The sequence below is a fragment of the Gymnoscopelus microlampas genome (genome assembly GCF_963454915.1).
Source record: "Gymnoscopelus microlampas genome assembly, chromosome: 5".
NCBI classification, from domain to species: domain Eukaryota; kingdom Metazoa; phylum Chordata; class Actinopteri; order Myctophiformes; family Myctophidae; genus Gymnoscopelus; species Gymnoscopelus microlampas.
Window position 1 is genome coordinate 16,229,558 of NC_139942.1, and position 26,945 is coordinate 16,256,502.

Sequence of the window (26,945 nt, forward strand, 5' to 3'; positions counted from 1 at the left end):
GGGCACTTAACCAGGTAACACAAACTAAGCCTGGAGAAGCAGAGGACTGAACCAGGGACCTTCTCAGACAGCTCTACCTGCTGAGCTACTGCCCACTAAAAGCTGTCATGTGTCTTTTTGTTTTACTTCTATTAACTGTGTGTTTGATTCCAAAAATGAAAAAAAAAACAACAACAAAAAACGTCATGAAACTTTGTTTACGACAGAGCTTATTTTCTTCATTTATCCCAATCCCAATGCAATTTTTTTTTAATAGATATTGTCACGGCCCCTTGGCCTGGCTTGCAGGGCCTGTGTGGTTGTATGGTGTACTCCCCTATGTGTCTCTCTATCTCTCACACATATCCTATAGAGCATCGCAGTTGCGCAGAATCCGGGTGCCGGAAGTAAATACTCAATGCATTTTTCCCATTGACTTTTCCAAAAATATTTATATCAATGAATTTAAGCCTAGAATCAAGCCATCCAGGATTCTGGTGAATCATGACCATAAAACCTTTTTTTCTGTGATTTTTAAAATTTTATATTTAATGATATGATATACTATGTTTAATAAATACCCTTTGTTTTGCCGTTTTCAAAAAAGTTTTTTCACAGAATCAAACGTTTTATGGTCATGGTTCACCAGCATCCTGGATAGCTTGATTCTAGGCTTAAATCAATTTATATAAATATTTTCGGAAAAGTCAATGGGAAAAATGCATTGAGTATTTACTTCCGGCAACTGGAAGTGGGCGGGAACTGCGACGCTCTATAGGCGTCGGCCAACTTGGGGCTCCTCATTAGGTGCATTGGGAGCACCTGATCAATGCTCCCTGGAGCCCTATATAAGAGTGGGTGGCAGCCATTCTAGGAATCCCTCACCAAATGACAGCACCCTTTTGTTTCTTTGCCTTATGATTGAGTTCACACACTTTACAACACCCCACACTACATTGAACACACATCCATACATTGCTGACACTACTGATTACTGAATTACACACCTTTGTGAAGCATTATTTAAGTTACTTTATGATTTTATGTTAATACATCACTGTTACTTTTACGCACTGCCATCGTGTCCTCCTCAATTTGTCATGGCCCACGGGCCGGGTTGTGACAATATCTACTGTGGGGACCCATGGCGGAAGTAACTTCCAGGTGAAAGCTGTCGACACTGTTGGCTGACCACAATGACATATTTCCCAATAAAATCAGCTACAAATATGTCATTTCTGGACAAAGTCTATTAGTGTTTAGTCTGCAAAAAGAGAGCATCAAGCAAGCAAGTACCTGTGTCTGGTTTTGGGTGCATCAATCTAAATGGAAGCTCCACACAAACTTCACTGGAACAAACCAACGAAGAATGAAGAATAAGGTCAAAAGGTCCCCTCACACACAGTGAAATAGCAATGCAAATAAACTATACAGTATAAGCAGAGTGTAGGTTCTCATGCGGATACATATGATAATATGTAAATATAACAATACAATATGCAGTCATGTTGTAATTTATGTATGACATGGATGAGCCCTACCTGGCTCCCATTCCCATCAACCTGTGAAGAGATTAGGATGACCGTTAATAACAGAAGGATTAGGATTAGAGTAGAAAAGACACACGCGCGCACGCGCGCACGCGCACACACGCACACACGCACACACACAGAGATAACTTACCCGCCCACAACAAGTTTGACTCCGAGTTTGTATGAAACCATCAATCCCAGCACTTCCTTCAGTACACCCTCCTTTATACTGGAACACACAGACAATACATTATGCTGACACACATGATACAGATAGACAGCACACCGGCCTCACATACAGTGAACTAACTGTTAACACAGTATACTGACACACATGGTACAGAGACAGACAACACATCTCACACACAGTGGTGGAAAAAGTGTATAAAATAGGACTAAAGTGGTTAATGCATGTTTTATAATGAAATAATGTATACCTGCAAAGTAACTAAAATGTTCAAATAATTGTAGTGAGTTGTAGAGTAAAAGTACAATATTTGCCTCTGAGATGTAGTGGAGTAGAAGTAAAAGTATTGACATTTGTAAATACACCAGTAAAGTAAAAATACCTCAATATTGTACTTAAGTAGCCTACAGTACTTAGTGAGTAAACGTACTTAGTTACTTTACACCACTGCTCATCACACATCAACTAACAGTACCAGTACATAAGCAAAATCACACAAAAGGGAGTATATCAGCAGGGCTATGATTCCATATTGTACAGGTATACAGTTTTACCTCAATGTAATATTGCTTATCATCCAACGTTTCTACTAAAAGCTCAAATATTGGGAGAAAATGGTTGAAGATTTTGACAATAATCTTGTGATCTCCGCCAGTCCGGAACTGGTCTCTGTAGAGAGCACATCCAAAAGTTGCACCATCTCTCATACAAACTCTTAACTCTGACATAGACCTGGGTAGGCAACCCGGCCTGGCTAAAGATCTGCGCTCCGAGCACACTTTTTTACATTTTGACTCCAGCAGCAAATATAGTTCCTTCAGGACTTCATAAAAAATCTATGTCAGTCAGAGAATGTGATGTTACAGTTACACACACACACGCACGCACGCGCACGCACGCACGCGCGCGCACACAGCATAATTATACTCACACGCTGGATGAAGCCAGGTTGGTGTCTTCGTGCTTCAGCTGTCCATCGAGCGCTATGCCCCGCCTCTCCGTGTTGTAGGCCAATAGGGGAAGGATGGTGAACTCCTTCCGCAGGCTCTCTCCTGGAGGCACCGTGTCTCTGAACCAATAGGAAAGCTCCAGAATCAGAAACCCTATTTATTTATTTAATCACATAATCACAATGGGAAACGCTACATCTGTCTATGTAGAAATATAATATATTGTTGCTGTCCAAAACTGTTACTTTTCAGGATTCAAATAGCAAAATTAGCAGATCGACAAGCTCAAACCGCTCTTCGCGCCGCGTTTCGGTCTGTCTGTCTGTCTGTCTGCTACTTTTGATGCTTTTGTGTTACGCTGTAGTATGATCAAGTAGGGCGTTAATTTAGGAAAAAAAAAAAAAAGTTAGAATATGGAGATAAGAGGTTTCTGCCCGACAGCAACGATATAAGATCATAAGATCGACTTAAAAATGTGTATTGCTGCGGACCCAGCAAGACCAGTGTCGAGTGTGAAGTATGGAGTGCAACAGTTAATCGAACTGATCGATTCAATTGATTATAAAACGTTAAAAAAGTGCCGTGCAAACTCATTTTGCGCGACACAATTTTGTTGTATGACAAAGTATAAAATAACACTTGAGTGGTTAATTGATTGATTCGTTGATCACATTGATTGATTACAATGTGTTTTTTGAAATGCACAGTCTCGGGGCCCGGGGGTCACAATTAAATCTCTTTTTAAATGTTAGTATACAGTAGGTCTAATCCATACTTACAGATAGAGATATAACTGTATTATACAACATAGTTTGTAGACTACCTGGTCCTCCGTTATACGTAATGTCACCTGTCACACCAACAAAACAACTCATCGTACTGTACAAAGCGGAGATGAAAATGTGGAAGACCATTACCCAGTATCCTCGATGGCCACACATGTAGCGTAGCTGTCATTGGAGTACAAGACCACGGTGGCCACCTGGTCCACTTGGAGAGAAAGGAGGTGGGGGACAGATGGACAGAAATGTCAGTCTGAGGAACAGTGGCTCATGATCAACTGCATTTTTCTGAATTATACATCCTACCAGTTGGTTAATAGTGGTGGAAAGTAACTAAGTACATTTACTCAAGTACTGTACTTAAGTGCAATTTTGAGGTACTTTTACTTTACTGGAGCATTTCCAATTTTCAATACCTTTAACTTCTACTCCACCACATCTCAGAGGAAAATGATGTACTTTTTACTCCACTACAATCATTTGAAAATGTTTGTTACTAGTTACTTTGTAGATTTAAATTATTATAACAAGACAACCTTTAACCACTTCATCTACAAGCTCACAACGTGTCACGATGCGACACGTTGTGAGCTTGCAGATCTTCTATTTTCAAAATATTTTCATAAATGTTATAATACCTTGTGAAACGGTTCTGCACAATGAGTACTTTTACTTTTGGTACTTTAAGTATATTTTGATGTCAATACTTTTGTACTTTTGCTCAAGTAAATTTTGATTACCGGACTTAAATCTTAAAATAACTAATAAGCGATCTACATAGCGATCTACAAGCCGATCTACAAGCCGATCTGCTCACACCGTGTCGCGCTGCAACGTGTTGTGAGCTTGTAGACTCGCTATTTTCGATGTGTACGACATGCTTTCATAGAAGACATGCTGGCTTCTGTGGAACCAAAATGACTGAAATCAGTCGTGATTCGTGGGGACTGAGAACTTTAATCCATGTAATCTGAATTACTTTCAGTTTAGTTTGTTTATTTCGATCCACATCAACAGTTACACGAAACATAACACACTGTAATTCAATATGTTTGAATATATGCCGAAAAGGCATATAGGTTGAAGCTCATAGCTTATTAATGCCTATCCTTTAATACATGTTGGTTTAAGTTGTTCATAGTTACAAAGTTCATATTGAATGAACACTCAAAAATGATCCGCAATTACATTCAAAACTAATTTAGTCCTTCGTATTAATCGAACACTCAAAATGTTTCAATATTTACATTCATGACTTCATACTTACCCACACCATCACGTGTGTGAAAGTGTGTGTGAGATTAATTGGGGTGTTAGTATGCAGAATGAAATTAGGGCCCTGGGTAGGATGGAAAACCAGCAGTGCCAAGGGCACTAGCCTACTATAGAACCAGAGTAATGCCATATTATCAGTGTAGTACCAGAGTAACTGAAGAACTGTGTCCTCACCAGTTAATATGATGTTCTTGACGGTCTTGCTGGAGTCGTTTTTGATGTTCACGTGCACAGTGATGGTCTCCCCATGGTAGTAGGTCTGGAAAAAGGAAGGGGAGTTTTATGTTCTTCGACTTAACCACTTAAACCCTGTTCACCTATAATGACATGTTAACCATGTTAATGTGTGTAAGCCTACTTTATACTGTAGTATGCCGTGGTATAAAGTAACTAAGTACATTTACTCAAGTACTGTACTTAAGTACAATTTTGAGGTATTTTTTTACTTTACTGGAGTATTTCCAATTTTCTGCAAGCTCACAACGCGTCGCATCGCGTATGTTTTGATGCCAACACATTTGTACTTTAGTATCATTTTGAACACAGACCTTTAACTTGTAACAGAGTCATTTTGTATTCTGGTATTGCTACTTTTACTTAGAGATAAGAGATTGTCTGGGATTGTCTTGAGAGACCAAAGCCTTACAGTATGTCAAATCCTGGCTTCACCCAAGTGATATGCCTACGCCCCGCGCCCAATGCTGTACTGAGTCACTGACATGGCAGGATATCCTACCTGCTTGTCCAGGCTGGCCTGAAGGTTCACGGTGACCTTGGTGGTCTCGCCAGAGGGCGCCGGACCCTCATCCTCCGGGGCATATTGGACCTTCCGGATGATAAGTCTCACTGTGCTCCTGACAGACAGAAACAGGAATATGAAGCTCTTTAAAATGGTGTCGCGGTGTCATCCATCCACCAACTTGCGACAACCTTTATGTTGACATCAAGCTAATACTAGTAACGGGTGCAGTACGTTAGTCCGACAGCGCATTCCTCCGACAGCGCAGCGCTCCGACGTTTCCAATACTAAACCCGAACCAAACCCGCACCCTAACCCTAACCGCACGCGGATGCCACATAGTCGGAGAAAAGGTCTGTCGGATTAACGTAACACCTAATTTATATATAGAGCAGATATGTGGAGCAGATATATCTTACTCACCGTTTGCGTACTTTTTCGTTTTGGTCATCAGCGGCGAAAGCTTTGATCTCAAACTCCACACAACATTGCTGCAGACACATGACATATTTATATGTAAAAAAAAGAGAACAAAAAGAAAAAAAGGACCTGTGTTCCAATCAAGGGCCCAGCATCCTTCTTTGAAATTGAGTCTGTATAGGAAGTAAAAGTTCATATGTATGGCCTCTAGTTTTGCTGAACTGATGGGTTGTTGCCGAACTTTACACTTGATTTTATTACCTTAATAAACATTTTCATAAATACTTTATGCTTCCAGTTGCTAATTTAAAGTCTTCTTTCAATCTCCATGATAAATGGTTCCATTTATTTTAAGATTGATGATAAAGTAGGCCAATAGGTTATGCTGTAGGAGGGGCGTGGCTATCTTGTGATTCTTTGATTGACAATCTGCACAACCATTTTCGAGTGCACCAGATATAGAAAGATGGCGGATTTGAAATAGTTGAAAAATAGGCTTCATTTACTGTCTATGGTTGAAATGGAAGTACAAATAGTTATTATTACTCACAAGCCCTTGCTAATACTTTTCATTGATTCAATATTTATAAAACCTACAGACACGTTTAACCACTTTCACTTTTACAATGCGTTGTGAGCTTGTAGAATGGCTATTTTTGCTACTTTTGTGTGACTTTGTAGGGGGGGGGGGGGGGCAAAGTAGGGCATTAATAAAAAAAATAAAAATATATATATAAGAGAAATAAGGAGATATGAGGTTTCTTCCTGACAGCAACAATATATTTGCTCATATGGTACAACTAAAAGGTTGTAAGATTGATGCTTCAGCCAGAAGAGTCTTACCTTGCCGACATCATTTGGTCCAGGCTGGAGACCCACTGAGCAAGGCAGGTTGTCTGGGAACTGAAATGACAAAGAAAACATGCCTTACATTCAGTCAATGATTACAATACTTGTGTTTTACAGTATGTGTATAAGTACAGTACAACATGTGTATGTGTGTGCTGGCCTGGTACACATGTGTCACCGTTACAAGTGTGTCTTTTACAAACAGCACAAGAACAGATACAAATGTAAAATGAAAAAAGTCTAATCATGGCCTCCCTGCATAATATTTAGCTATCAATTATTATTTTAGATAAATCAGTATATAGTAGGTCTGCAAACCGCTCTGTAAAATACACACTAATAGAGCCAGACACCATTGATTGATAGTATTTTGCCTGGTGCAAAAGAGAATGATTACTGTCAGACATAAACATAAAAACAATCAATACAAAAGAATAACAATAATAATAAGTAAATAATCAAATAAAAAAATTGTAGTGAATTAAGGCATACTAGTGTTGTCAGACTGGCCTGACAACACTAGTATTCCTTAATTTATTACCATTTTTTAACGACTTTAACAGGCTAAGTATACTGTACCATGAAGTCAGTCACCCCCATATTTGGTCATACAGAGTAGAGACAGTTACGTGCATGCGTGCACGCACACTTCAGGAATGTATCAGATAAGATAGGAGGTAGATGGTCCATGTGAGGCCACTGGGCTCTCACCTCAAAGAAGAAGGGGTAGGCTTTGTCTCCCAGCTTGTTGATCAGCCTGGTCTGCATGCTGGTGTGGATGCCCTGGTCTTTGTCCTGCAGTGGCGGGTACACCTGGCGGGTGGACAGGTACAGCTCCCTCTTGAAGGCGATGCCCATCACGTCCTCATCGTCCCTGCCGTACTTGAAAGTGCAGGAAATCCTGACAAACGCTAGGTGGCAGCACAGAGACACAAGAGGATCAGTGCTACTCACATGCTGCCCAGAGATCCCTGTCAACCTATACTTCTCTAGAGCAGTGGTTCCTAAACTTTTAACTCGAGACCCAAAACAGAACGTTTGCCCCGGGACCCAAATTAGTGAAAATAGCAGATCTACAAGCTTGTAGTCCGTGACCCACAAATGGGTCCCGACGCACAGTATTATGCCCATGGGAATAACACCAGAGGGAGCTCATCTGACCTCGTTCCCACAATATGTGGATTTAACATGGGGGAAAATGCATTGTACCATGCTGCCCCCACCACTTGGAATGCCTTACCAAAAGCCATCAAAGATAATATCAACTCCCTGCCCAAACTCAAAACTAACCTAAAAGAATGGATGACCTTTTTGTAAAATGCAATTGGGCTTATAGCAGGCCACCTTTGAACACCTTGATGGTACCACCCCTCCTTTTTATGTAACCCTTTTGCTGCTACTGAGCTTTTACTGATTCATATTGTATTGTATTGTATGTCTTACTGATGAATTGAGTACAATGGACCACAATGCAAACAAGCCCCTGGGGCTCATTGTCTCATTTTAGCATTTCACTTTTGACTGTAGTACTTGTACTGTTAACAATCTTGCTTTTTTAGAGTATCAAAATGAAAAGACAATGAAAATGCATTACACGGTATAGCTATCTTTTGTTTCTTCAACATTTTGAGTTGCGTTCGTGACCTACTGACCTTTTCTTCCCTTCAGGGCGTCAGTGTCAATCAGGACGACACCATCTGGTGGTGAGGAGAGGTACATGTCAAAACTCTCACTCATGAGGAAAATAGAAACAGAAACAATAGAACGAAGCACAGCTCTTACTCCATTAAAGCAATGGTTGTCAAACATTTTCATATCAAGGAGCCCCAAATTAGTATAGAGTAAAAAAGTACCATATGGTCTTCTTAGCATTGTGTCATATAAGAACTGTGTTCCAAAAATGTAAGTCCGGCGATGCTGTCAGGTATATGACTCTGTGTCATTTATGATGGTTAGTTACATTTGATAACATCTGTGTTTGGAGAAAATGTAATAACTTATGGTGGTACTGGGATGTAGCAGCGGAAACTACAGTAGCCTATATATGAAATCACATGACTCACTTAAACCCTAGCGTTGAAAATGTGTGTACGTCATTATAGGTAAACATCTTGTAGTAGGTCTACAAGGTCATAACACATTGTGATGCGCTACAATGTGAGCTTTTAGATGGGCTATTTTTGCTGTGCAACACCGTTTATGATCATCCGACAAATGGGTTTACTAAATTAACCGTAGCCTATTCCTTCACCTGGCAACATGTTTATAAATGGTACATTTATATAGCGCTTTTTATCCAAAACTCTTTGATTCTGCATTATATTCACCCATTCACACACACGTTCATACACCGATGGCGGAGGAAACCATGCAAGGCACCAACCTGCTCATTGGGAGCAATTAGGGGTTCAGCGGCTTGCTCAAGGACACTTCAACACTAACTCTGGGGGAGCCCGGAATTGAACTGGGAACTTCACGGTTACCATCCGGACGCTTTACCGGCCACTCTACCCCAGAGCCACTGCTGCCCCAGCTGATAAGTTGAATTACTGCCCTTTGCCCATGCTCTATTTTTGGAGCGTCCATTAAAAGTTCAAATACTTTCCTCTCTCCCTTATCTCCCCTGTGATGATTGTTATTGATTGACTGTTATCACCGCAATCAATCTGCATGCTGATCGCCTTCTGTTGTGTTACCTGTGTGGTCTATGTGGACTGTGTCTTATCTCTGTCTCCATCGGATGTGGGCCAAAACATCCTCATTTTGTAAGAGGATGTAATTGTTCAACAACAACAATTATGTTGTATGTATTTTTCATTTATTTGTGTTATTATGTCCTCACCCACTGGGTCCACAGACGTCACATGGTCGACAAAGTCTCTCCCCCCCATGTAGACCCCAACCTGAAAGATAAAAACAACAGCTCAACACACACACACGCACGCACGCGCACACGCGCACACACGCACACACGCACACACGCAAACAAAAGCATGTGCGATGAAGACACTCTTACGCTATAGAGTCTTATGACTGTCATGTAATCTGACATAATGCAGTCCTAATGCTTTACTCCGGGCTTAATGCTGCTCGTGTGTTGTTATCAGGTCATCAGGGGCACAACCAGTGTAACAGACTGAGGGACAGAGTCTAAGGGACAGAAACTGAGGACAGAACAGTTGTAACAGACTGGGAGACATAAAGGTTGTAACAGATCGGGGGACAACAGTGGGTTTCTCTGTTCCAGGACACATCAAGGATAGGGGCCCAGTAGATTATATAAGTATTTTATTTGTGACCAGACTCACAGACTTGTCCTTGGCCATCTTCTTGAAAACACTCACACTCATGATGATGAGAGAGGTTTGTGTCAGTTATATCTGGGTAAGAGAAGATGAGAGGGAGATAGACACAGACACAGACACAAAGAGAGTTAGAGATACACATTCTAACATTGCCATCGCATTGCAATATACAGTCAATACATTGTAATATACACATAATATGTCAGCATCTCTATAAGTCAAACTTATAAGTGGGCACTGATGACGCTTCATCGATCAAGAATCCCAAATGGTGACAAAAAAGCAGTTCAAAAGCCTGGGTAGATGGTATGACTCAAAGCTGAACGACTCTGATCACACTCGGGCACAAACTCATTAAAGGTCTGGAGGTCTTTGACAAATCCATGCTGCTGCCCGGCAAGCTGAATAGCTGGTGCCTGCGGTTCGGATTACTACCTCGTCTTCTTAGAAAGTCATGAGGGGTTCCTCGATGCCTATATGAGCGGCGTTAGCCCTGTATGGCCAGGGGGGCTACGCCAGTTGCCCCTCTCTGGCCTCACAGAGGAGTTCAAATGCAGCAACGTGTGAGTGGAGATGACCCTGATGAGTCCTGTCGTCCAACTCACAGCACAAGGTGTACTTTGTGAAACAGTGTGCAAGCAGCCTTTGAAAGAAAAAGAAACTGCGATGCTAAGATCTTGCAGCTGAAGAGCAAAGGTCTGTCCATGCAGCAAAAGTTGGATGTCGGGGCTTTGTGGCAAGTGTTGGGGCGAACACGAGCACACAAGCACAATTGCCCAGGCCATATAAAATACATAAATAGTAGCAGAGAAAAGGGGAGCTTGAAACTAAGTGATTAGAACACCAGATGTTAATCAAACAGCGTAGGGCCAGGGATAGGGCAGTTTGAAACTGTCTTGATACAACAGATAGCAATCTAGTAATCAAGGAGAACAATGGGGGGAACTTAAGGATAGCCAGAGATAACTAAAGGTGCAGAGGCAACCGAAAAGGAGCACTTTGGTCTAAATAACCACACTATGGCGAACCAGTAAGGGGGCCGTGGGACAGAGATAAGAGTATTTAGCCAACAACAGGTAAGGACAGGTTAGGGTCACAGCGACATGATTACGGAAAGGAATTGGCAGGCGAACACAGTTTGTGGTCTCCTCTGAGTCCTTGGGGACGTCAGAAGCATTGTGGCAAGAGGAGACCACAACAAATGAATCATAAGTAGATACGTGAGAAACCACAAACACATACGTGAGAAATCAGAAACGCACACGTAAGGATGAGTAAGGGAAAATAGCTAAGGAGGAGTGGGCAACCACGAAAGATATATATGGTTGGGGGAGAGAGAAGACTTCAGAGAATTATCGCGTCGACATTGTTTGCTGTAATGCTTATGCTGGCTGACTAATTGTAATAAACCTTTTCTGATATAACTTACTTCCAAGTTTAGTTGTGCATCATTCTACCAATACACTCTAAAGCTAAGGAACCAAGGACCCTCTAAATCACCCACACAAGTTCAACCGTGAGGCTGATAAAAGACCTGGGCATCCGGGGCAAGTCCTAAGCCAGGCCATCAAGTAAACATCAAGGGTGGCAGTGGCGGAAAAGGAACAACCCCAGCTGGTCACCCAAATATGCCAGCTGGACAGATGCAGAGGGAGGTGTTTTGTGGGACGCCATGAATACACTGCCGAGCCTACTGGAGACATTGTCGGTCTATAAGTCAGCAAAACGTTGGTGAAAGTAGGAGCCTTGACAAGCTTAGTGATGTGTCTGTCCAGCTGTCTCAACATAAAGTCTTCCATCACTAGGTAGATCTCTTAAAAGTGCTATTAACACTTCACACTACCAACACTGTTGACACCACCAAAATTTAACAGTAACACTCTTGTCTTACTGTAACACTAATAATACTTATAACGTAAGATGGCGTAAGTGATATTTTGTTAGAATAAGGTTTATGGGGCGTGTCCTCTCCTCCGCGTCATCAGTGCCCATACCCTAGGTGGGGTTGGTGAACGGGCCTTTCTGTGTGGAGTTTGCATGTTCTCCCCGTGTCTCCTAGGGTATAGTCTCGCGTGGCCAGACTGTTGCCTCCCACAATTTTCAAATGTTTCCGGTCATACAGTCTGGGACTCGGAAGCTCTGATCATGATTAGAATTTAAACCGGATGTGAAGCTTCCTCCCCACTTCCGTTTCGTCTTTACAGTCGCGCAAATTTATCCGACTATAAATCAAAATCATCTAAGTATATTTAGTGGATGGAAATTAAAAAAGAAAATGTAAAGATATTTTAAAATATATTTTCGTGAACGGAAGTGCCAGCTTCCTCTCTCGGATTTCGGGAGTTGTAGTTCCAGACTCTATATAGCATTCGGAGATTGTGGAATAGTTGTCTGGCTACGCGAGACTACCTAGGGTAGGTACCCTCACAAAAAACATACAGTAATCCTGGTCTCTATACTGCCTCACCCTGGTCAGCCGGGGTGCCTGATGGAGGGGAAAGGAACTGGTTGGAATAACGTGTTCCTTCCACGTGCTACGTCCTACCCAAGGGGCCAGCTTCAGATTGTTACATTGACTCCAATACGGAAGAGACAGTTCATATGAATGGCCTGTAGTTTCGCTGTTTTACCCCTGCAGGTGTCAGAAAGGATTTCTTTTAACACAAGCGGATGGGTTTTTAGGTGCGTTTTGCTAAATTATGGTCCCATTTATTCTAAAATTGACGATAAAGTAGGCTATTCTCTAAGAGGGGCGGGATGATTTGATTGACAAGCTACACAACCAATAGCATTCATTCCCCGCCCCCGCTCTTGATTGACAAGCTACCCAACCAATAGCATTCTTTGGGGATTGTTTTCCGGTTCCTGTTCCCGACGTGCTTTTGGGCTTGTATATTAGAAATGGCGGATTTTAAATTCCTGAACAATCGGCTTCATTTTCGGTCTGTAGAAACCAGCGGTCTGGCTTTGTCCATCTCTTTTAAACAGTCTATGGTCCTACCGGGGAAACTCCCCCCTATCAGGTGATAAGAAGCGGCTTGCTAGCTCCTCATGCATTGAAGGAGGCATGAGCTCAGTTCTGCGCTCTCCCAGGCTGGCCGGGGGAGAGTAGCGCCCAGGATTACATAGGCAATTGGCACTGGGTGAAAAAATGGGTTACAAAATCGTGGGATCAAAAATATGAAATTAGAACAAGGTTTATATTGCGATACCCCATCTATCCAGCTCTTAATAAACGTAAACATAAACATTTTCAGGTCAGGTACCAGTTTTATCCAATCAAACCAAAACACTACTTAGCAGTACAAACACTCAAATATTCATTCTACTAATCCGTCACCATAATGTGGAATGCCCTGACACCAGCCATTAAAGGATGTGAATCACTTCTTTCAAAACTGGCCTGAAAAAGCATTTGTCAGAAAACTACAAGTGGAGATACCCATCGAAATGAAGGGTCATAAACTGCTGCCGTTTTTCCTTTTCTTTTTGTTGCCCTTTCTCCTTTGTAAATAGCTACAGTATTGGTATGGTATGTTGATGAATTGAATAAATAGGACCTCAATGGAAACAAGTCCCCAGGATTGTTTTTGTGTCATCCTTTTAGCCCAAATGTTTAACTGTATACGTTATTCAATCAATCAATCAATCAATCAATCAATCAATCAATCAATCAATCAATCAATCAATCAATCAATCAATCAATCAATCAAATCAAAGCACTACCAATACATAACACTACCAACTCTCTACGTGAAATATCTATCTTATACCACACAGTCAGACAACACACACATGCACAGACACATGCACAGACACTCACTGACCTGTGTTGTAGTAGTTGGTGTGTACAGAATGGGAGCAGAGTGATGGTGAAGGCTGGATACCTCTATATGTACCTGTCTGTAGGTCTGTTAGCACTCTCTTCGGCCTGTTAGCCAATCAGGTGAGCCTGGCGCGAACTTTCGACCTCGGCCCCCACAACTCCTCAATCAAAATATACAGGCATCCGGTCAGATATCCAGACAGACAGATAATTAGGCACCCATATAGACAGACAGAGAGACAAGAGGAGTTGGCTCACATGTGGACTTCTCCAGGCTGAGCGGATTGGGGCTGGTTCCCCCTAGCTCAGCACGGCATAGGATTTAACATGGAGAGAGAGAGAGAGAGAGGGAGAGAGATACTGTACAGAGAGATAAAGAGAGAGAGAGACAGGACAAACCACACGCACAAGAGGCTTGGCTTCTAGGAAGGGAAAAGTACATTATGAAATTAACCACTTAAAACCCTAATTCAAATATAGTGAGATTAACTTGTAGAGCTGCTAGCTTCACTACTATGGGTTCCCAGATTGCACCATTAATGATGTGAAATAGAATTCAATTAAAATATATATTTCATTTTAAGTCTTTTTAAAAGCATGCACTTTTGCATACTAAAGTATTTTTGAAAGCAAGTACTTTAACTCAAGTACACATTTGACTAAGCAGCTTGTAGTTGAGTATTATTTGACCAGGAGAATACACTTTGTCTCAATGTGTTAATTTTGGCGACTTAAACCATGACGAAAAACGTTTGTCGACTTTTTTCACTGACGAAAACGTAATAAAAACTAAGCTATGATGAATAAAATTATGACTTTATTATAACAAATAAAAACAAGGCAAACATGTTAGGGAGGGACTAAGACAAGTCATTTTATACTTGGTTGCGCACGGGTGTCGTGCTCCGAAAATAGCCGAGCTTGTAGATCGGCTATTTTGGCATGCAGTCAAGTATAAATCAGGGATTGAACTCTGATCTTTTACCGGATGCCAGATGTCATTGTCTATTGTAGTAATGTTGTGTAACACAAAAGGTGACTGATTAGGTGGTAGGTTCTGTCTGCTCCCTCTGTGGATACTTACAGTGGTAGCTAAAGGATTTTTTGGGGCCAGTCTTCTAGATCTAAACATGTAAAAAGCATTTAGAGCTAAACCGCCATCACGGACGGTCCGCAAAAATAAATGTTAGTCGACCAAATCAACTGTAGATTTAGTCAACTAAAAACTGGACTAAAACTAAAACATTCCAGATGACTAAAATATCACTCAAACTAAATGGAATTTTATTCAAAAGACTATGACGAAAACTAAATAGAAATGTGGCCGTCAAAATCAACACTGGAACTGGGGTTGACCAGTGGTCGAAAAAGTACTCAGATATTTTATTAAGTAAAAGTATCAATACTGCAATATAGAAATACTCCGTTACAAGTAAAAGTTAGGAATTAAACATTTACTTGAGTAAAAGTACAAAAGTAAAAGTACTAAAATGTTTGTAAATAGCAGATCTACAAGCTCACAACGCATTGCATCGTGACGCGTTGTGAGCTTGTAGATCGTCTATTTTCAAATAGCCAGTTATAAAATAGGGCTAAAATGGTTAAAGTATGTTTTCTAATATAATAATTGATAATTGCAAAGTAACTAGTAACTAAAGTTTTCAAATAATTGTAGTGGAGTAAAAGTACAATAGCCTCTGAGATGTAGTGGAGTAGAAGTAATAGTACTGAACATTGGAAATACTCCAGTAAAGTAAAAATACCTAAACAATTTACTTAAGTACAGTACTTGAGTACATGTACTTAGTTACTTTACAGTACACCACTGGGGTTGAGTACATTGTCCACCACTGGTACTGAAGTGATTAGCGGGCAGACTTAAATCCCCTGTTCTCCACAGTCAGCAGGTGGAGGCTGACGTCTCCGTGGTGACAGAGATGGATTACTCACACAGGGAACTGGCATCTGCTCAACTCAAAAGTCTTCACAGCATGAGGGGTGCCTAACAGTACAGTATATACCCCCAAAATACCACTAAACACCTAATGAAGACATCAGCACTCGCACAGGGCAGCAGAGGGAAATGGATTAGTTTTGTTCGCACGTTATTAACAGTAAAAAGAATAAAAGAAAACATGTATTTGTGAGGGCTGACAATTTAATTTTGCTAGGGATGGATTACTGCCACTGTGGACAATATAATCATGATTATAACACTGGAGATTACACTACACACACACGCACACGCACACACACACACACGCACACACACACACACACACACACACACACACACACACACACACACACACACGCACACACACACGCACACACACGCGCGCGCGCACGCACGCGCACACGTAGATCTGCCATTTTCGGTGTGCAACACCTGAGTGCAAATCAGGCATTATGTCCAACCCCAACCCCTATCTAATCCTAATTGTAAAATCTTTTGAACCATAAAATAACAATCTCTCTTGTGATAGGATCAGGAAAATGGTCCTCACTCTAATTATTATTTTCATTTACCTGATGTGTCTCTCTCACCTACAGTATGCTACTGTCAATGGTGAAGTGTTACTGTTGACAATCATTGTTTTTCTACATTTGTCTCTATTCTAGAGCTGCTTCTAAAACATGTTGATATTTATTCTGTGAGTGGAAGATTTCACACAACTTTGCACAAATATTCTGTGGTGCCTCTGGAATCAATAAAGAAATGTAAAAAAATAAAGTTTGCCATAAAACAAAAAGAAACTCCACAATAAATACTGGAGGGCGGGTTAAACACATGCACTTCCATTCCTCATTCTCCAAACCACTGAAAGAAACATGAATATCTATTAAGAAGCTCAGAATTAATAAGATGAATACAATATTCCTTTTAGATATATTTATCACAAGCTCAGACTATTCAGTGTTAACAACACATGCCCAACAGAGAATGAAACGATGGCGGCATAAGTGTCACACTATTATAGAGTCTATGAGAACAGACAAAGAACTCTCTTGCTAAGGTATAGGGAGGGCTCGTTTTGGTTCAGGTGGATAACATACTCCATCCACCACGGCTTGCCAACTCGGACGGCATGCTCACCGGCGCGTGAGGCCATCGGCTGCTTGGCGCGGGTTTTTTCTTTTTTTAAACGTGTACGTTTTATTCTACCTTAATTATATATTGTATGCTCCAACTGCTGTTCAGCACTTTATAACTCATGTTTTGAAAAGTGCTATATAAATAACGTTATTATATTATTATTATGTAGCCTACTTAAACCCTCTATTCCCAGTAAAAAACAGACCTACATTTCTTGGACGCTTCTTTCTGTCAACACCAAATCTCTTTGCCAAAAACAGCCGATCTACAAGCTCACAACGTGTCGCAGCGCGACGCGTTGTGAGCTTTAGGGCGGCTTCACACTGGGTCCGTTTGCATTCGAACCGTTCCCGAGCACGAATGGCCTCTACCAGCTGGCCTGCATTCACATTGGCCAAGATCCTTGCGCACCAGAGAACACTTGCATATATACCCCCGATCCTACAGGTGGCGGCATGCACATAGTGGTTCGCCTGTGGACACAGACGTCATCAACTATGCGCCAATGTTTGTGCTGGTCGCGCATAAATATAGGGTTGCGGCTGGGGATTGAGACTGACCTCGAGACTGTCCACCATTTCCTGTCTGGCAGCCAAATCTCACGATACCTCCGAGACAGAAACGATAATTTAATCTTTTACTCAAGTTGCTGTAGGACTCATCCAAGGATGACATAGTGAGACGTGGTCACTTCTAGATACGTACATATCAGTTAAAATTAGCATCATCATTATTCATGTCTATTATCCTTCTCTAATTTAACACAGTGAGTAATACAAGGCCACACTGAATCACAGTAAAATGTGTTTATTCATACAACATGTTAAAGTATACAAAAAAATATAAATTGATACATTTCTCAAATTATGATAATAATAACAACTTACAATGAGGATTGTAGTAAAACAGAATCCAACTTGAAGAAACAAATAAAATCATTCATTCATTCGTTTACTAGTGGAACTCCAGGGCAACATGCTGACTTTGATAAATATTAATTAGATTTTTTTTTTTTTACATTTGGACCCATCCCGGTTCCACCACCCCAAAAAGTGCCATTAATGAGGCAGGGGGGAAGTCTCTTTTATAAGCTTTGGCCAGAAAATCAAATTGTTGACTACACAAATGTTGTAACTTATGACATTGAACAAATTGATGAGTCAAAGTCCTGTGTTTTATGGAGCACTTCCCACACATGGGAGAAGAATTGCTAAATATTTTGGGTAATTTAGTTGGGGAAAAGTGCAGTCTATGAACAATCTTAAATTGAATCAAAGAATGTCTGACATTAACAGAACTACGGTGGATATTACTGATATAGTCTTCCTTTCATCTGAAATTTCTATCCCCAATTCTCTTTGCCAATTTTCCTTAAATGGATGAGAAGATGGGCTAGTCAGGGCCTGCAAAATGCCACAAAATTGAGAGACCGCACCTTAACTAAAAGGCTCGATTCTCATTATATCTTCGAGAACGGGATGGTGGGGTTTTTGTTCATAATGTGGAAAACGCGTTCTGATGAAGTGTCTCAACTGTAAGAAACGAAAAAAATGCAATGCTGGGCGTTGAAAGGAGCGCTGCAACTGTTGGAAAGAGGCATGGTGGTCATCAATATACACATTTCTCAAAGAACCAATACCTTTCTCCCTCCATGCCAAAATAACAGGATCAACCATTCCTGGCTTAAAGGCATGATTGGAACAGTCAGGCCTCGAAATGTTGTATGCGCCTGCACCGCTAGGCCAGCAGGCCAGCAGGCCTGGTACGGGCCTGGTGTGGGGTGGCCTTCCCGTCTGATTGTCCTGTCTGTCAAAAACAAAAAAACAAGTTTTTTTTTTTTGCAGGCTCCAGGCGGCACTGTGGCAGAAAACGGCGGCACAGCGCTGTCAGACATAAATAGGCACCTGTTAGTTGGAAAACAAAAGTTGCTTATAATAAAACAACATGGCAACACTGGTTTCTGTCTCGGCAGCATCACTTTGTGTTCTTTAAACTTATACAGTGTACACATCGAAAAGCAACACAGCAGAAAACAATGGGTGATAATGTCTCCTTTTATTCTCCTGGGCCGAGTATTTAACAAAGGTCGCAGTCGTTCAGAAATAGTGTTTGTTCTAAGCTGGTCACCCTGGCTCTCATTGACTCCAATGTATTCCACGGCTGCAGTGTGGCCCCCAGCCAAACTCCATAACTGCAAAATGACATAGGTGTCTGTACCTTCTTTTTTAAATACCTTGGTTATAGTCGGACTTACCGGCATAGCACAGCATACTTCCGCCCAGAATGGCCATACAAGCCCCGCCCCCTCCTACATACAAACCGGTGCCCAGTTAAACCCTGCAGACAGAAAATATGACATACAGTGGGTAATAAAAAAGTCCACTTCCTGTATTTATTGATTTAAATTGCGCAAGCAGGACAACAGAGCTGAAATCACAAACCCTCAAGAGCAGAGCATAAAATACAGTTTTACATAAACATAACATTGAACATTCAATGCATAATTAAACCACGGCGTATCATAGTACAATCCATAGAACCCCAGTACAATCCACAGAATCAAACTACAATATGAACTAAATGCCACAGGGAGGAGGCTGGGGAGGTGGAGGAAATTTGAAAACCAACAGCTGTACAACTTGCTGAAACAGCTGAGCACGTACGATGAACAGTGAACAGAGGCTGGTATTTTCGGTATCGGGGTACCCGTGAAGAGCTCTACCCTATAGGTCTGTAACTCTGAGAATAGAACACCAAGTGGACCTTTTGGTTCCATTTGAATAATCTTAAGAGGGGGTCCTCTCTTTTTTAAAACATTTTAATACGGAAATTAAAACGTTTGAGAACCACTGTGACATTAACCTTGCATCACCAGTCTTTCCACCTCGGAGGAAAGCCTGGTCTGCGTTACTAAAGACCCATATGATCCGGTCTAGAAAAAAAAAAGAGAAAAAAAAGAATCCTCTTTCCGGATTGTCGCGAAACGGTTTTGCGGTGCCGCTTTGTTTTGGTTCCCCAATCCCTATTTAAATGGAATAGAATTTCCCCGTGGGATAATATGGATAATACAGACGCTAAATAGTCTCCGGAAAGTACACTCACACTTATATTTAAAAAATATTTTTATTAGGTTTTATTAGGATTTTAGTAGGACGGACCTATTTTGGGGTGAGACGTCTTTCCGGTTTGTCGCGATCCGGTCGCTCCCGACCGGATCATATACCCGAAAAGGAATGCTGCCCAGGCTACTGTGACATAGATGGTCATATATTGTGATGCTGATAACCATTACTGACACCTGTGGTGCTATGTCATATATTGTGATTACCATTACTGACACCTGTGGTGCTAATCTGTATCACTAGAGGGAGATGCAAGCCAAGGCATCTCGTGTAGTAACAGCCCTGTGGTGAATAAGTAAGTAAGTAAGTCAATTTTATTTGTATAGTACTTATCACATAGAGGACTCACAAAGTGCTTTACATACAGCAGAAATAAAAACAGCAAAAAACATTCAGATGATTAGAAACAGAAACAAAAACACAATGTATCTCAGAGAAAACAAAACAGCAGACAGATTTCACCATTGGAGGAGAAGCTCAATGACATTAATCAAAAGCATGTTGAAACAGTAGTGTTTTTAGCTGATTCTTGAAAATATCCACAGACGCTGCAGCTCTCAGGCCACGAGGAAGGGCATTCCAGAGTCTAGGTGCTACAGACTGAAAGGCTCTGTCACATTTGGTGATTAACCTGTTACGAGGAATGACCAATAGACCCTTGTCCGCTGACCTCAGGGTCCTGCTGGGCAAATATGGTTCAAGCAAGTCAGTTAAATATTCAGGTGCCCGGCTGTGCAGAGCTCTAAAAGTGAGCACCAGGAAACTGGAGTAATGTGGCACGTTAACAGTTTTGCAGCAGTGTTTTGAATGAATTGCAGGCGGTCTATGGACGTTTTATTGAGGCAGGTGATAACCAAATTGCAGTAGTCAACTCGAGAGGAAACAAAGGCATGTATGACCTGGAGAAAACAGGTGCGGGTCACCGATTTAATGTGCGTGTCGAGGTGCATGGCCTGATCAAAAATGACCCCAAGGTTCCTGAGGTTGGGGCTCACATTGCTTTTGAGGGACCAAATACAACCAGCCACCTTGGATGCAACGCCATCAGAGGCCACAATAAGCACCTCGGTTTTGGCCTCATTTACTAAGTGCCTAATTTGCATATTTGAATATACAATTTCAGAAAACTTGTAATACGATAAATCATTGTCTTCATATAAGTAATCAACTGGGGAAGTTTCATTATGATTACTATATTTTTAAAATGTTGTCATTTTTTCACCTGTCAAGTACGTATGGGGAAAATAACAAAATGTGTGATAAATATGAAAAAGCTGCTCCTGTGGAAAGGTTATCATATATGTATTAACTTATATTGACCCTATAAACAATTTAATATATGTATGGTTTTGCCCAGTCTTTCGATAATCATTGCTCAATTTTGGGGCTCTGGCTCATGGACTAACTGGAGAAAGTTGTTTGCTAACCAGGCCTTACCAATAAAGACCCACGTTGCATCCAATGATGCTCACTTTCTTTATTGTTGTATGTAGTAAATGTTAGACATACTAACCTACAACAACAGGCAGGCCACGTGAAATCAGAGATACGCATTGGAATCAAGCATACTGTTCCCATGCAGATCCTCCATATGATTAGACTTTGAATGGACCTCTTTGAACCTGGTGTCCTTATTCTGGTCATGTCATTATAGGCGATCATTTTCAGAACTAGCAAATCTGCATTTATTTTTTCCCCCACATACAGCACATAATGTGTTATTTATGTCCTTTTGTCACTGGCTGTCGATTCAGAAAAGTGCCTGTTCTGTTCTGTGCATCTGCACGGCTACATCTGCCCCTGCCAAGCTACACTACTGTACATGTCACCTGATGGGAGATTGTGAGGAGGTTAACCCATTAAGACCGGAGGGCGATTCCATGCGGCCTCAGGTAGTTCTCACTATTTTTCGTGCCAAGGACCTCCACAATGATATGTATTTGGTCACAGACCCCCCATCTGAAAATGTCTTGTGCTAGGGACCTCCAGAAGAGAAGATTTGTGTAAAAAAGAAAAAAAGCTCAATTATTCAACACTTTCAAGAATAAAAAAAAAAAAAACTAAAATAGCAGATGTACAAGCTTGCAGTGCGGCACAAAGTGCAGTGAGCTTGTAGATCTGCTATTTTTGAGAACCATTTCTGAACCACTGTCCTAAATCCTAAGAGTTTCCTGAAAAGCTTATGTTATACCTACTTTCAAATGATGTGTTGAATGGTGTGTGAAAATGAATCTTATTATTATACGAACACATTCTATGTATCTGTAAGCAAAGTGATTTATCTTAATGTGAACAAATTGTGGAGCAATGCATAATTATAAAGCATTTTATCATTATGTGTAGAACAACAATACAGATGCCTTCATATGAAAACAGTTTTATTTAGAAAACAATTAAGTACGCATACATGTATCTAATCTCACTTACACTTCCAATCATTGCAATTACAATTATTATTTCATATATTTCTATAATTATTATTTTGATTCAGCATTAACCACACAAACTTAAAAAGATACAAACAATACTTTCTAACTTAAAAAACGCAGAGGAAAGGGACACAAGACAAGATGACGTTAGCCTCACGAGCCAGACTGTCGGCTCCAACAATTTTCAAATGCTTCCGTCATACAGTCTGGAGCACGGAAGCTCTGAAAATGATCTGGGGATAAAGCGAATGTGACGCCTCCTCCCTGCTTCCGTTTCGTCTTTACAGTCACACAATTTTATGCGGTTTATATATATTATATAAATCGAAATGATCAAAGCCTATATAGCTTGCTGCTTAACATAAATGGAAATTCTAAAATAAAAGATAAAAGATATTTTAAAAATAAATGTTCTTGACCGGAATTGACGATCGGATGACAACTTCCTTTCTCATCTTTGGGGATGTGTAGTTCCAGACTCTATATATAACATTCAGAGATTGCGGAATAGTTGTCTGGTTACGCGAGACTAGGATGACGGTGATGTCTCTGGCAGGAAGGAGGAAGTGGGAAACAGGAAGTGACATCAGACGTAGGCCTGGCTCTTGGTTGTTTCAGGCTCTGACCTGGATGTTGCAGTGTAGATTTTGTGTGTCTGGCTCTGGTTGCCACCGCCACCATAGTAACCCCTGGAGAAACAGGTGTTATACAGTAGGTCAGAGGAAATACTATAACTAATACTACTAGTACTGCTTCTACTGCTATTAATGCTATTACTACTGTTGCTGAGGAAACTTTTACTACCACTACTACAATGACCCCTGCTACACTGCTACGGTACTAGAATAAGGAAAGTGTTAGTATTCCTAAAACCTCCACCTTTGAACAGCAGAGTATGTAATAATATCAGAACTATGTTTACATAAAAACAATAATCATATTATTAATTGAAAGACTATTCAACTGTACCATTAATCAACAATTACAATACTCAATATGGCTTTAATTATTTATTTTCACATTGATTCAATGTTAAAAAAAAAATATATATATATATATATATATATATATATAGTATTTTTTAAATATATTTTTTCTTATTTATTATAATTTTGTTCTTTCATGTTTTTCATTAATTTGGACTAAAACATGCTGCCGTGTGCTGCAGGCAATCAGATAGTCACTTACTTTCTCTCTCCAGCGGACATTCTCCTACAGGCACAGCACAGCATACTTCCGCCCAGAATGGCCATACTAGCCCCGCCCCATCCTATATACAAACCGGTGCCCAGTTCAAACCTGCAGACAGAAAATATGACATACAGTGGGTAATAAAGAAGTCCACTTCCTGTATTAATTGATTCAAATTAAAAGCCCTCCAGCGTATCATACAGTACATGCCATATACTAGGCCATATACTGCGAGTCTTGTTTCTCAGTGTTCTTGACTTACCTCACACCACCAAAGAAAGGGTTGTTGAAATCCTCCACCACTTGGCTGGCGTACCAGGACACTGCTACCATCGTACACAGACCTACAGGGGACATGTAAACATTAGGTTAGTTGGAATAGTTTAAAAGATGAATATCATTGTGTCATTGTCACAGAGATATTCCTTATTAATTTATTAATTCCCCCGTTGGTCTGTTCAGTTTTATTTCAAGCCCCTTGTAGACGTTAAGGATCAAGTACATTGCTCAGAGGAAACCTCAACAACTGGTGCCCTTGAGCAAGGCAGGAGGGGAGAGAGAAAGTTTCTCGGACCATATTAGTGCTGGGTGACCTATCAGTGAAAATCCCCAAAACGTTTGTCTGTGAACATAATGGTGGTGGGGGGGGGGGGGGGGAGTAGTCCCGCCACTACTTTCAAGGTCAGCTTGACCGAAATATCGTTTATCAATAAATGCATTTTTATAAGCGAAGAGAGTGTGCAGGACCACTTATTCTTTTATCCACGTTCTCTCTCCTATCCTATATCCTTACGTAGGCGTGCAAAAGGACATTTCTCTAGTCTGTGAGTAATGATAAAATAAAATATGAACGAAACATTTTGTAAAGGTAGCTAATTTTACAAATGCTGTCCCAAAATTGCTCCAATCTGACTATTAATCTGTCAGTCAGTCATCCAAACTCAGTAAAGGGCAAGGGAAGCTTTTGGGATACGAACCCTTGTTGGATTACTGTACAGTATGTGGTGAGAGGTAGTGAACCCTGGTTCAAGTATAGTGGGGATGTTATTTGGGGCAACCCCCAGTTAACAGTCCAAACTCACCAGAGAGAATGGCCAGGATGCCGCCGGTCACACCGATCTTGGCTTTTGACTGGTCAGTGGCGGAGCCGATCTTGATGCACTTCAGTCCCATTAGGGACACGACCATACAGGCCAACCCCATCAGTAGAGAGACGATCATCAGGGCCCTGCACGCCTGCACATGGCCTACACACAAACACAAATCACCGTTTACTCAAGAATGTCTGTGTGGTGTGTAAATACATACCCCAAACCAATGGTTCTCACATTTTAATTTCATGGACCCCCATGTCCCTGGACTCCACTTAGAGAAACATTACCCCAAACAAGTGCTTTAACTCGTTATACTGCATGTAACTTTCAAAATATTCAATCAAATATTCAATCAATCAATCAATCAATCAATCAAATATTCAATCAACCAATCAATCAATCAGTCAGTCAGTCAATCAATGAATCAGTCAATTAACCAAAGATTACAAAATGTATGGTAAAGAAGAGTGTCGTCACCAAAGTCGCCACACCCATACAAAACAAAAATCATACTTTTAAATTGAAACTACCAACACACCTATTTAGACAGGCCTTTGGATAATGTATCTTTTTATTCTTGTTAGTAGGCAACAGGATAAACCTGATTTATCCTGCTATTTTTTCTTTGGTAGTTCTGTTGTGCTTTTCCAAAAGCAGAGTTTATAAAGTGATTTACAGTAAAACAGTTTATGGAACAATGTATTATACTAAAAGACAGGCGTTATCAAGGCCATGTTTAAGTCAAACTATGTCATTGCATTTTAATATGTTCACTTCAATTGGATAATTGACACATCCGGACAGTGTCTTCTAATAATTTCGAATTATTACATTATAAAATGTTATTAGACACTTTAAGTCATTGACCTGTTTTGGTCAAACTAAAGTTATGGATGGCTCATATATAAACGGCTCAGCTTTTCCCTCCATTTTGTTGTCAGGGGAGAGGATTACTCAAAATGGCGCCCGGGACTAAAGACACAGCTACATCACACATCATTACAGAGAAAAAGCTATATAACTATAACGTTAAAAAAATATTAAGACAAGAGATATTATTAATAATAACTTTAGATATAAAGTTGTACATTCCTGCTGTAGCTTTGGTATCATATAATCAGTTACAGAATAACCAGTGACAGCGGGAAAACAGTGGTCATAAAACCTGTGTCTTTATCTGATTGAAAACCCATGACATACAGTAGTAGTCTGCTCTTTCAGGTCAGGTCCTCAAACAAGGATTCATATTCATATTATTGTTATCAACCCATTAAGACCTGAGGCCGTGGACACCCATCTCAAAATATTTTGTTCTAGGGACCCCCCAGAAGCAAAGCACACATTTTCAAGATTAGCAGATCTACAACCTCGTGGCGCGGCACTTGGTGCCACACTACGAGCTTGTAGATCTGCTATTTTTGAATAGCCGAAGAAATCTAAAAATGCGTTCCCGGTCTTTATGGGTTAAGCCTGAGACTTATATTAATGGACAATATACCATCATATATTATATTATATTATTAATATTATAAGGACAATCACCGGAAAATGTGTCATTTTTACCAGAGTACCAACTTAAGTTCAACAACTCACACTGTTGAAACTGCGCTGTCAGCCAGTGTTCATAGTAGCTCATCATCAGTGCCTTGCTCAAGGACACATCTGTGTAGCAGGAATTAAACCAAGGACCTCAGCTTTGAGGCATCATTCAGCATTTTCTCACCTGGGAGGGCGAGCAGGGACTCAAAGTCCCGACACTCGGCGATGCCGGCGCTGTTCTCGGCACAGGAGTGCCAGAGGTTCTCAAACTGTCTAGTGGAGATGATGACGCTGCCCGACACCGTCGACACCTTCCAGTAGTCGTTGGCCAGACAGGCCCCGGTCACCAGCCAGCTGGCGATGACCAGGAAGAACCCGGTGGCTTCTATGGCCGTAGACATGATGGCTCCCAAACAAATCCAAGGGTCAACAGCTCAAATATCTGTCCACAACGAATCCCAAACTGCTCGTCTAAAGGCACAAACACCAACGTTAGAACCTTGCTGAATAAAGCTCTCTTCCCTGCCGTTGTATCTTGTAAATGAGGTTTATGGCTCGATGTTGAGGACTTTACACCCTGCGAGGGCCATAAAAAGCTGGGAGCCGCTCCCTATACGTACCCCTCTGTC

At 40.9% G+C, this 26,945-nt stretch overlaps 2 protein-coding genes across 2 annotated transcripts; both read right to left on the minus strand.

Moving 5' to 3' along the window:
* Positions 1 to 1,658: 1,658 nt before the first annotated feature.
* Positions 1,659 to 10,099, minus strand: saga (S-antigen; retina and pineal gland (arrestin) a; the record flags this gene model as incomplete). Its single annotated transcript, XM_084056767.1, has 11 exons — positions 10,022 to 10,099; positions 9,556 to 9,616; positions 8,366 to 8,410; positions 7,425 to 7,624; positions 6,708 to 6,767; positions 5,868 to 5,935; positions 5,442 to 5,559; positions 4,880 to 4,964; positions 3,566 to 3,638; positions 2,630 to 2,767; positions 1,659 to 1,740 (listed from the first exon to the last, which is right to left on the minus strand). The coding sequence occupies exons 1-11, from the start codon at positions 10,061 to 10,063 to the stop codon at positions 1,659 to 1,661; spliced, it is 972 nt and encodes a 323-aa protein (XP_083912893.1). The 5' UTR covers positions 10,064 to 10,099.
* Positions 10,084 to 26,717, minus strand: cldn15la (claudin 15-like a; the record flags this gene model as incomplete). Its single annotated transcript, XM_084056768.1, has 6 exons — positions 10,084 to 10,093; positions 23,119 to 23,181; positions 23,681 to 23,791; positions 23,946 to 24,027; positions 24,766 to 24,930; positions 26,501 to 26,717. 6 exons carry the CDS (start codon positions 26,715 to 26,717, stop codon positions 10,084 to 10,086), a joined length of 648 nt encoding a protein of 215 aa, XP_083912894.1.
* Positions 26,718 to 26,945: the final 228 nt, after the last annotated feature.